This window comes from Coregonus lavaretus (assembly GCF_964263955.1).
Source record: "Coregonus lavaretus genome assembly, chromosome: 30".
Taxonomy (NCBI): domain Eukaryota; kingdom Metazoa; phylum Chordata; class Actinopteri; order Salmoniformes; family Salmonidae; genus Coregonus; species Coregonus lavaretus.
This window is the reverse complement of record NC_140017.1, coordinates 22598727-22611054: the sequence shown is the minus strand read 5'-3', so window position 1 is coordinate 22611054 and position 12328 is coordinate 22598727. Positions and strand designations below refer to the sequence as shown.

The 12328-nt window shown below is 42.9% G+C and overlaps 1 protein-coding gene across 1 annotated transcript in view; it reads left to right on the top strand.

The window, feature by feature from the left end:
• LOC311106107 (uncharacterized protein) overlaps window positions 1–12328 on the top strand; it is an 82270-nt gene that overhangs the window by 46820 nt on the left and 23122 nt on the right. Inside the window, exons 14-32 of the mRNA XM_084148422.1 lie at window positions 81–191; window positions 966–1109; window positions 2042–2089; window positions 3845–3943; window positions 4068–4124; window positions 4215–4346; window positions 4560–4595; window positions 4687–4779; window positions 4927–4962; window positions 5437–5526; window positions 5700–5735; window positions 5874–5960; window positions 6077–6112; window positions 6228–6269; window positions 7709–7741; window positions 7927–7980; window positions 8259–8297; window positions 11885–11992; window positions 12194–12232. Coding sequence (XP_084004548.1) covers window positions 81–191; window positions 966–1109; window positions 2042–2089; window positions 3845–3943; window positions 4068–4124; window positions 4215–4346; window positions 4560–4595; window positions 4687–4779; window positions 4927–4962; window positions 5437–5526; window positions 5700–5735; window positions 5874–5960; window positions 6077–6112; window positions 6228–6269; window positions 7709–7741; window positions 7927–7980; window positions 8259–8297; window positions 11885–11992; window positions 12194–12232 — 1320 coding nt within the window. The remainder of the gene's footprint in view (window positions 1–80; window positions 192–965; window positions 1110–2041; window positions 2090–3844; window positions 3944–4067; window positions 4125–4214; window positions 4347–4559; window positions 4596–4686; window positions 4780–4926; window positions 4963–5436; window positions 5527–5699; window positions 5736–5873; window positions 5961–6076; window positions 6113–6227; window positions 6270–7708; window positions 7742–7926; window positions 7981–8258; window positions 8298–11884; window positions 11993–12193; window positions 12233–12328) is intronic.

Here is a 12328-nt window from a genome sequence, read left to right as displayed (position 1 = left end):
TGTCTATCTGTCTTTCTGCCTGCCTGCCTGTGTTTGACTGCCTGTCTCTCTGCCTGTCTGATATGATTTGTCCTCTACAGTGCCAGGTGGAGGACAGCAGGTACCAGGAGGCTCAGGTCGTGTTGGTTACGGAGGACCAATGCAGCCAGGAGTATTCCATGGATACCCACTCAAAACACCCAAAACACAAGGTATGTCATCGGACAAATGACTGCTAATTTATTTTCTATTATCAATTCACAGGTAAAATGTTGATAATTAAGGAACATTTTCCAGTCTTTTCAATGACATCTTGGAATCTATAGCAATAGACACATAGCTAGTGTTAAAACAAGTGTATATTCATTTGGCGTGTGCAGGTAAACTGGAGGTGGCAATCCTCCATTAGTTACTTAAAAACAACTGTGACGGCCTCTCGAGTGGCGCAGCGGTCTAAGGCGCTGCATTGCAGTGCTTGAGGCGTCACTACAGACCCGGGTTCGATCCCGGGCTGTGTCGCAGCCGGCCGCGACCGGGAGACTCATGAGGCGGCGCACAATTGGCCCAGCGTCGTCCGGGTTAGGGGAGGGTTTGGCCGGCCGGGATGTCCTTGTCCCATCGCGCTCTAGCGACTCCTTGCACTCTGACACGGTGTGCAGTTGTACAGTGTTTTCTCCGACACATTAGTGTGGCTGGCTTCCGGGTTAAGCAAGCAGTGTGGCTTGGCAGAGTCATGTTTCGAAGGACGCATGGCTCTCGACTTTTGCCTCTCCCGAGTCCGTACGGGAGATGCAGCGATGGGACAAGACTGTAACTACCAATTGGATATCACGAAATTGGGGGTAAAAAGTACACAAAAAACAACTATGACTTAATTATCTTATTGTCCCTAAACGTCATTCATCCCAGTGTTTAATGGATGTTAAACGTCAAATGTTTGCGGTCTGTATGAATTAAGGTGACACAATGTTGACCGTGCGTTGCAGTTCCTTTCCCTACAGTGCACAGAGTGTCTTATCCCCATCACCCCCATTATGGCCACATGCACAGCCCCATGCATGGTCACGTGAACGGCCACGTGCACGGGCGGTTCTATGGGTACCCCCCTCCAAGGCCTCAGGTTATGTATGGTGGGTTTATCATTGTGAATTGGCTGCTGAGAATCAAATCGTTCTCTTTTTGAGGCCCAGGTCCTGACTTTGGGACAAGGGTGTTTTCTTTCCTCTTCAAAACTGAGTTGTTGCCATGTGTTGTTGGAGTCACATCATCACGTTCTAGGAAGACCTCAAAATCAGAATCATACATCTACCACCTTCCCCTCTAAGACGCTTTGAGAATCTGAAAAGTGCAAAACCTCAGAACCTTAACCCACTAAAACTGTGACTGCTTCTGTCATGTATTGTATGTAAGTTAGCTGCTGCACACCCATTCCCTGTAAGGGACCACGACTTCAATCAATGTCAGTTAATATTATGTGTGTTAAGACAACATGGTCTTAGTTAGCTATTTACTGTATGTGGTCCCTCACAGGGAAGAGTGTCATGCAGCCAAAAGAATACAGTAGGTTAGAGCTCTCCTTTGGCCTCCTCTCAGATCTGTAGTCACTCAGGGGCAATAGTAAGATCTGAATGGACTGACAAATCCTGTCTGTTTCGTGGTTTAGTTTTCAGAATGTTTCTCGATGTTTGTAGCAGGCTAGGTCATCCTGCTGAATCAAATCAACACCGGTTTGATGAGAAACAAATGTAGCTGTGTTTACACATGCTAAAACCCACACTGCTTCAGCTATGACCTACTGGGCTCAAACCTTAACAATGATGTAGAACTACTAACCCTCTACAGTAGATGTATTAACATTTACTGCTGAATAGAATAGAGTATAATTGTGTGGTTTTATGTCTTTGGATGGATCTGGAATGAATAAATCAGTAATAAATCAATAATTTAAAAACGAAGATCCGTAGAATTAGTCATTTATTTTCTGACAGTTTGCTAGTGGCTGTTGAAAACCTTTACTCTATAGCAGACTAATACCATTTATTTGTCACCATGGTTTCCACAGGTGGCTATGGAATGAAAGCTGGAGGAGCTGGAGGCAAACTTCCATTTGGTACAGAAAGTTTTTCATATGTAAATGTTTTAAGTAGTGTGTCTGCATGTATGTGTAATTCAAATCAAATCAAATTGTATTTGTCAAATGCGCCAAATACAACAGGTGTAGACCTTACAGGGAAATGCTTACTTACAAGCCCTTAATCAACAATGCAGTTTTAAGAAAGAATACCCAAAAAAATCACACAAAAATACAATATAAAATCATACGAAATAAAGTAACAAATGATTAAAGAGCAGCAGTAAAAATAACAATAGCGAGTCTATATACAGGGGGTACCGGTACCGAGTCAATGTGCGGGGGCACCGGTTAGTCAAGGTAATTGGGGTAATATGTACATGTAGGTAGAGTTATTCAAGTGACTGTGCATAGATAATAAACAGAGAGTAGCAGCAGCATAAAAGAGGGGTGGGGGGGGCAATGCAAATAGTCTGGGTAGCCATTTGATTAAATGTTCATACCATACCAGGCAGTGATGCAACCAGTCAGAATGCTCTTGATGGTGCAGCTGTAGAACCTTTTGAGGATCTGAGGACCCATGCCAAATCTTTTCGGTCTCCTTAGGGGGAATAGGTTTTGTCGTGCCCTCTTCACAACTGTCTTGGTGTGCTTGGACCATGTTAGTTTGTTGGTGATGTGGACACCAAGGAACTTGAAGCTCTCAACCTGCTCCACTACAGCCCTGTCGATGAGAATGGGGGCGTGCTCGGTCCTCTTCTTTTTCCTGTAGCCCACAATCATCTCCTTTGTCTTGATCACGTTGAGGGAGAGGTTGTTGTCCTGGCACCACACGGCCAGGTCTCTGACCTCCTCCCTATAGGTTGTCTCGTCGTTGTCGGTGATCAGGCCTACCACTGTTGTGTCATCAGCAAACTTAATGATGGTGTTGGAGTCGTGCCTGGCAGTCATGAGTGAACAGGGAGTACAGGAGGGGACTGAGCACGCACCCCTGAGGGGCCCCTGTGTTGAGGATAAGTGTAGCGGATGTGTTGTTACCTACCCTTACCACCTGGGGGCGGCCCGTCAGGAAGTCCAGGATCCAGATGCAGAGGGAGGTGTTTAGTCCCAGGGTCCTTAGCTTAGTGATGAGCTTTGAGGGCACTATGGTGTTGAACGCTGAGCTGTAGTCAATTAATAGCATTCTCACATAGGTGTTCCTTTTGTCCAGGTGTGAAAGGGCAGTGTGGAGCGCAATAGAGAATGCATCATCTGTGGATCTGTTGGGGCGAGTGGGTCTAGGGTTTCTGGGATAATGGTGTTGATGTGAGCCATGACCAGCCTTTCAAAGCACTTCATGTCTACAGACGTGAGTGCTACGGGTCGGTAGTTATTTAGGCAGGTTACCTTAGTGTTCTTGGGCACAGGGACTATGGTGTCTGCTTGAAACATGTTGGTATTACAGACTCAGACAGGGAGAGGTTGAAAATGTCAGTGAAGACACTTGCCAGTTGGTCAGCGCATGCTCGGAGTACACGTCCTGGTAATCCGTCTGGCCCTGCGGCCTTGTGAATGTTGACCTGTTTAAAGGTCTTACTAACATTGGCTACGGAGAGCGTGATCACACAGTCATCCGGAACAGCTGATGCTCTCATGCATGTTTCAGTGTTACTTGCCTCGAAGCGAGCATAGAAGTAATTTAGCTTGTCTGGTAGGCTCGTGTCACTGGGCAGCTTGTGGCTGTGCTTCCCTAATTGTACGTGTGTGTAGCACAAGCAGCACGGTACAGTAGATGGTTCTCTCCACTTGTTTCAGGATACGGGGGCTTTGGTGGTGGTGGTGGTGGTGGTGGAGCAGGCCTTCCTGGGGGAAAAGGAGGTCCTGGATCCAAACCTGGATACCCCATTGGAACTGGTGGGGATTTGGAGAACACTTACACAAATATATGTGAAAATATATTTTAAGGGCACTCTATTACTTAAATGAATTCGAATTGAGACCTGTAACTCTAATGTCTATGTTCCCCCACTCTCTGCAGGTGTGGGGACAGGAGGTCTTAACCCGGCCCAGGCTCAGGCTAAAGCTGCTAAATATGGTAATGATCTCTATCACAGAGCTACTGAATGTCTTTACTTCAGCTACTAACTCTTGAGGTGTTTACTCTCTCTCTCTCTCACCCCCCCAGGTGCTGGTTTGGGTGGTGTGCCCGGTGCAGGTGGAGCCTACCCTGGAGCGGGTGGAGCCTACCCTGGAGCGGGTGGAGCCTACCCTGGAGCGGGTGGAGCCTACCCTGGAGCAGGAGGAGCTTACCCCGGAGGTGAGAGAGAGAAAGAGAGTGTGTGAGAAAGAGACCTGACAGTGTACAGTCTCACCAAACAAAACTACTAGACAGGACAGCCACAGTTAACATTACTACTACTAGATATTCAGAGGATACAAGTGAAACATATTGCTTTTTCACTCTTTTAGTTTTTTATACTGACAGTGAGAGTATATCTAAAGATTTGTTTATTAATTTTTAACGTTTCAGGATATAATCCTGCTGCAGCCAAAGCTGCTAAATATGGTAAGAAACATCACTCAGAACAGCAACATCAGAGTTTTAACTAGTAAGACAAGACTGAATTTGAGTCGTTTCTTGTGACTCTCCACCCTAGGAGTCCCAGGAGGTGCAGGGGGCGTCCCAGGTCTTGGATCAATAGCAGGAGGAGCAGGAGGAGTACCTGGGGGGGTACCCGGAGGAGCTGGAGGTACATATGAAAGTAACTGTACAACATAAAAATCGGATAGACCTCTTAAAGTGAATTTAGTTAGTTCATAATTCTGCATAATTTTTTTGTGATTGCAGTTTGACTATGAAAATCTGTGTTTCTAATGTATAAACTTTTGCATTTCAGGATATAACCCTGCTGCGGCCAAAGCTGCTAAATACGGTAGGAAAGATCTCTCAAAACAGCAACACCAGAGGTGGTACATATATATTTTTTGTATGTTCACCTTTAACGGGGCAAACAGCAGTTGCTATATCCATTTTTAGACTTTTAAATTAATGATACTGTATATACCCATTGATTCTTGAAGAATATAACATACATGCCTCCTTAGTTTAGTTGAACTGTCGTACCATCAAAATCAAAAATACAAACTTATTTTACTCCTTTGTTTGTAAACTTTGCATTTGTAAACAAATGCTGCATAGCCTCAAAACAGCGTTAAAACTATAATGTTGATATCATGGATGGTCAGTCTTGCATCTGTAGCACTGTCTATAAATTTGAGAGTGCTTACATTTCTCCAACCCCATCCCTCAGCTTTTAAGAAAACAGTGGTGGGCTGTCTGCTTTGTTATTGTTTGAACTGCAGATCATCCCTTTAACTAACTGTTCTTGTCTTGTCTTGCCACACAGGAGTTCCAGGAGGTGCAGGAGCAGGCCTAGGAGCTGGAGGACTTGGTGGAGTACCAGGAGGGGGAGGGGGGGGTGTACCTGGGGCTGGAGGTGAGCCTAAAAGTATACTACACTAAACTCATCTCAGTGGTGCTGCTCTTTACTGTGTAGATTAAGGACTTTATTCAGGTATGATATTGTAAGCTAGATGGTTATATTTGGCAAAAATCTATAATCATCTTTAGACTATAAAAATCACGAGTGATTAACTTTTTGCATTTTAGGATATAATCCCGCGGCGGCCAAAGCAGCTAAATATGGTAAATAATCAAAACAGCAACATCAGAATTGGTACATTGATTGAATTCATGCTGTTAACTAATTTAGTTCCACTGTTAACTGACTGAATTTAGACATGCTTCTGAAATCCAATGGTTTTCTTGTGTCCCTCTACACAGGACTCCCAGGAGGAGGTGCAGGCGGGCTCCCAGGTGCTGGATCAGTTGCAGGAGGAGTAGGAGGAGTACCAGGAGCTGGGGCAGGAGGTACAGAAAGGAGTACCATTGGGGTGCAGGATGTAATGTAGTTTGACTGTACTGTATGTCTACTGTAATGGCTTGGCAGAATTTCCTTTTTAATGTATTAACGATTTACATTTCAGGATATAATCCTGCTGCGGCCAAAGCCGCTAAATATGGTAAGAAACATCACTCAGAACAGCAACATCAGAGTTGGTACATTGTTTTTAACTCATGCTGAAATATCTGTCCACTTTTAACTAATCCTTGTTTTCATGTCACCCTCCACCACAGGAGTTCCAGGAGGAGCAGGGGCAGGGTTAGGAGGAGCTGGAGGTAGGCTAAACACCTCTGTATGGAGGAAAATACTACATACCTCTTCTACAGGATGTGTGCCTAGCTATAGCTTTAACTAATGTAGAGTCATGTCCAAAATTATTGGCACCCTTGATAAAGACTGTATAAAATAAATAATACAATTACTGAACTATGGTCTCAAAACAATGGGGAAATTATATTATTTGATATTAATACAATTGCTCAGAGAAATAGATTTTGTTTAAAAGTAATACAAACGGGGTCAGAGTTATTGCCACCCCTGTTTTGAATACTCCAGCACCCTCCCCTTGCGAGGATAACGACACTGAGCCTTTGTCTAAAATATTTTATGAGATTGGTCATTGGGAGGGATCTTAGACCATTCCTCAATACAGAATCTTTCCAGATCATTGTTATCCTTCATCTGCGCCTATAGACTGCCCTCTTCAATTCAAACGACAGGTTTTCAATGGGGTTCAAGTCCGGAGACTGAGATGGCCATGGCACTTTGTGGATTTTGATGTCTGTTTATGATTATTGTCTTTCTGGAAGATTCACTTACGGCCAAGGGTAAGTTCCGTTTCTCGATGCCAAACAGCATTGGCACATGGATTGGAACCGGTGCTATGGTCAGATGACATTAAAATAGAGCTCGTTGGCCATGTACATCAGTGGTGGGTTTAGCATTGGAAACAGAAGCATATGCAGAAAAGTACCTTATAACTACGGTAAAATATGATGATGGATCTTTGGCTATCTTTGGCTAGACAAAAACCCGAAGCATTAATCAAAATCCACAAAGAAATTGATAATTTGCCACAAAATCAGCATTTTGCAATGGCCATCTCAGTCTCTGGATTCGAACCCCATTGAATACCTGTAGTTTAAATTGAAGAGTGCAGTCCATAAGCGCAGACAAAGGATATGTTTGGAGGAATGGTGTAAGATCCCTCCCAACATGTTCTCCAATCTCATAAAACTCTTTGTCGTTATCCTCGCAAGGATAGGGTGCTAGAGTATTGAAAACAGGTGTGGCAATCATTTTGAATCTAAATCTATTTCTCTGAGTAACTGTCAATTATATTAATATCAAATAATATAATTCCCCTAAATGTTTTGGAGCATACAATATAGCTCAGTATTTGTATTATATATTTAATAGTCTTTTTTACTCATCTTTATCAAGGGTGCCAATAATTATGTACCTGACTGTAAATTATGCCAGCTACTGGGCTCTGCATGAAGCTGTTATGAAGGTGATGTGCCTTGCTCAAACAGACCCCAATCTGAGAGTTGGTAAGCAGTGCATTTTGCCTGTAGACGTCCTTGTACATGCATTATAATATTGTATTGTCTTGACTCCTATCAAGTGCACTAACCTGGATTGGCACTGCAGCTTTAAACTCAATGTAGCAGACATCTTTAACACCATCACCATTTTCACCATCTCTGAACAGGCTATGGAGCGGGAGCCAGGCCTCCCTATTACGGTGAGGATAACTAACCAAAACATCCCAAAGCAGCCCAGGCCACAGCCTTTACAATGCTGTTAACACACCATCACTCACTGAAGGGCTACGTTCTTTGGTTTAGCCAGCTCCAACTCACACCAGTCTTTTTTAAATGGTCATACTTTATAGTGTAATATACTGTATGGATGTTACCCTCCCTATAGGTGTTCCAGGGGGTGCTGGATTTGGGGGAGCAGGGGCTTTTCCAGGGGCTGGAGGTACCTTATCTAATTATTGCACTATAGTATATCACGCTTGTAGCAATTTCATGAATAAATTCATATCATAAACGACTGCTTGAGGAGACTCAGAAATTCATGGTAAGACAAATGTTCATGTTCAAGTTCATTTGAATCATAAAGATGTACAGTAATTTCCACCCTGCAGTCACTCTGTGCTGTCTACTGCTGCTTTATGGGGCTAGAAATGCAGTTGTATTTTGTTAATTCAAGCCAGGAAGGATGCTGTAAGTTAATTTAATTATTTTGCATTTTAGGATACAATCCTGCTGCCACTGCCAAAGCTGCTAAATATGGTAAGAAAACCACATACTGTGTCCATAATAAGTATATAGGTTGAGAACTTTTGTGAAAAAGAGCACAGTTTGGGGGATATGGCATGTAGAGGCAAACCAGATGGACATCATGAAAATGATCTGAGAGGTTGAGGGTAGAGGAAGTTCAGGAGTAAAAACAAAGCAAATAGAATTATTATAAAATTGACTGTGTCCATAAAATGTATATAGTATGTATAAGCTGGAAGTAGAGGCCTAAGCGTTGTTGTTTACTGGTTTACTCCAATTAGGGAGGGGTGGTGGGGTTCGTAACTAAAAAGGAAAATACATTTAAAAAAAGGATATGTATATGTAAGTATTTATATGTATGTATGTATGTATGTATGTATGTATGTGTGTGTATGTATGTATATATATACACTGCTCAAAAAAATAAAGGGAACACTAAAATAACACATCCTAGATCTGAATGAATGAAATAATCTTATTAAATACTTTTTTCTTTACATAGTTGAATGTGCTGACAACAAAATCACACAAAAATTATCAATGGAAATCAAATGTATCAACCCATGGAGGTCTGGATTTGGAGTCACCCTCCAAATTAAAGTGGAAAACCACACTACAGACTAATCCAACTTTGATGTAATGTCCTTAAAACAAGTCAAAATGAGGCTCAGTAGTGTGTGTGGCCTCCACGTGCCTGTATGACCTCCCTACAACGCCTGGGCATGCTCCTGATGAGGTGGCGGATGGTCTCCTGAGGGATCTCCTCCCAGACCTGGACTAAAGCATCCGCCAACTCCTGGACAGTCTGTGGTGCAACGTGGCGTTGGTGGATGGAGCGAGACATGATGTCCCAGATGTGCTCAATTGGATTCAGGTCTGGAGACTCTGTAACGTCTGTCACGTGCTCAGTGTGAACCTGCTTTCATCTGTGAAGAGCACATGGCGCCAGTGGCGAATTTGCCAATCTTGGTGTTCTCTGGCAAATGCCAAACGTCCTGCACGGTGTTGGGCTGTAAGCACAACCCCCACCTGTGGACGTCGGGCCCTCATACCACCCTCATGGAGTCTGTTTCTGACCGTTTGAGCAGACACATGCACATTTGTGGCCTGCTGGAGGTCATTTTGCAGGGCTCTGGCAGTGCTCCTCCTGCTCCTCCTTGCACAAAGGTGGAGGTAGCAGTCCTGCTGCTGGGTTGTTGCCCTCCTACGGCCTCCTCCACATCTCCTGATGTACTGGCCTGTCTCCTGGTAGCGCCTCCATGCTCTGGACACTACGCTGACAGACACAGCAAACCTTCTTGCCACAGCTCACATTGATGTGCCATCCTGGATGAGCTGCACTACCTGAGCCACTTGTGTGGGTTGTAGACTCCGTCTTATGCTACCACTAGAGTGAAAGCACCGGCAGCATTCAAAAGTGACCAAAACATCAGTCAGGAAGCATAGGAACTGAGAAGTGGTCTGTGGTCACCACCTGCAAAACCAGTCCTTTATTGGGGGTGTCTTGCTAATTGCCTATAATTTCCACCTGTTGTCTATTCCATTTGCACAACACCATGTGAAATGTATTGTCAATCAGTGTTGCTTCCTAAGTGGACAGTTTGATTTCACCGAAGTGTGATTGACTTGGAGTTACATTGTGTTGTTTAAGTGTTCCCTTTATTTTTTTGAGCAGTGTGTGTATATATATATATATATATATATATATATATATATATATATATATATATATATACACTGTATATATACAGTTGAAGTCGGAAGTTTACATACACCTTAGCCAAATACATTAAACTCAGTTTTTCACAATTCCTGACCTTTAATCCTAGTCAAAATTCCCTGTCTTAGGTCAGATAGGATCACCACTTTATTTTAATAATGTGAAATGTCAGAATAGTAGTAGAGAGAATGATTTATTTCAGCTTTTATTTCTTTCATCACATTCCCAGTGGGTCAGAAGTTTACATATACTCAATTAGTATTTGGTAGCATTGCCTTTAAATTGTTTAACTTGGGTCAAACGTTTCGGGTAGCCTTCCACAAGCTTCCCACAATAAGTTGGGTGAATTTTGGCCCATTCCTCCTGACAGAGCAGGTGTAACTGAGTCAGGTTTGTAGGCCTCCTTGCTCGCACACGCTTTTTCAGTTCTGCCCACACATTTCCTATAGGATTGAGGTCAGGGCTTTGTGATGGCCACTCGAATACCTTGACTTTGTTGTCCTTAAACCATTTTGCCACACCTTTGGAAGTATGCTTGGGGTCATTGTCCATTTGGAAGACCCATTTGCGACCAAGCTTTAACTTCCTGACTGATGTCTTGAGATGTTGCTTCAATATATCCACATAATTTTCCTTCCTCATGATGCCATCTATTTTGTGAAGTGCACCAGTCCCTCCTGCAGCAAAGCACCCCCACAGCATGATGCTGCCACCCCTGTGCTTCACGGTTGGGATGGTGTTCTTCGGCTTGCAAGAACCCCCTTTTTCCTCCAAACATAACGATGGTCATTATGGCCAAACAGTTCTATTTTTGTTTCATCAGACCAGAGGACATTTCTCCAAAAAGTACGATCTTTGTCCCCATGTGCAGTTGCAAACCGTAGTCTATCTTTTTTATGGCGGTTTTGGAGCAGTGGCTTCTTCCTTGCTGAGCGGCCTTTCAGGTTATGTCGATATAGGACTCGTTTTACTGTGGATATAGATAATGTTGTACCTGTTTCCTCCAGCATCTTCACAAGGTCCTTTGCTGTTGTTCTGGGATTGATTTGCACTTTTCGCACCAAAGTACGTTCATCTCTAGGAGACAGAACACGTCTCCTTCCTGAGCGGTATGACGGCTGCGTGGTCCCATGGTGTTTATACTTGCATACTATTGTTTGTACAGATGAATGTGGTACCTTCAGGCGTTTGTAAATTGCTCCCAAGGATGAACCAGACTTGTGGAGGGCTACAATAGTTTTTCTGAGGTCTTGGCTGATTTCTTTTGATTTTCTCATGATGTCAAGCAAAGAGTTTGAAGGTAGGCCTTGAAATACATCCACAGGTACACCTCCAATTGACTCAAATGATGTCAATTAGCCTATCAGAAGCTTCTAAAGCCATGACATCATTTTCTGGAATTTTCCAAGCTGTTTAAAGGCACAGTCAACTTAGTGTATGTAAACTTCTGACCCACTGGAATTGTGATACAGTGAATTATAAGTGAAATAATCTGTCTGTAAACAATTGTTGGAAAAATTACTTGTGTCATGTTCAAAGTAGATGTCCTAACCGACTTGCCAAAACTATAGTTTGTTAACAAGAAATTTGTGGAGTGGTTGAAAAACAAGTTAAGTGTATGTAAACTTCCAACTTCAACTGTATATATATATATATATTTGCAGGAAAAAAAAACATATGGGGGATTGGAAGTGATGCAGACAATTACATTGATAGAAGTTACAATCTATCTGCACTATTAAAGCTGATATACCCCCTAATTATTTATATTGATTTTTAATTTTAAAAAACATTCATAAAACAAAACAACTTTTTAAACAACTTCAAGCTCATTCAGTGTTGGTACAATGCTTAATTTTTTTGTGACCCTCCACCAAAGGAGTACCAGGAGGTGCAGGAGCAGGCCTAGGAGCTGGAGGACTTGGAGGAGCAGGAGGAGGGGTACCTGGAGGAGCAGGAGGAGGGGTACCAGGGGCTGGGGTTGGAGGTATCTCATCATGGTCTAAGGCTTACAACAATTTCATGGCTGGATAGTATAAACTAGTGCTTGGCAACAGGATTAACTAAAGTGATATTTATATTTCATGGTCTTATTACATTTCAGGATATGTGGCTGGAAATGCAGTTTTGTTATATTATCCAAGTGAGGAGAGATGTTTTGAATTAATGTCATTGTTTTGTATTTCAGGATACAATCCTGCTGCCGCTGCCAAAGCTGCTAAATATGGTAAGAAAAATCTGTCGATATCAGGCCAGACTCATTCAGTGTTGATACAACAGATGAATTTGAAATCCAATGGTTTTCTTTTTTCCTCCCGACCAT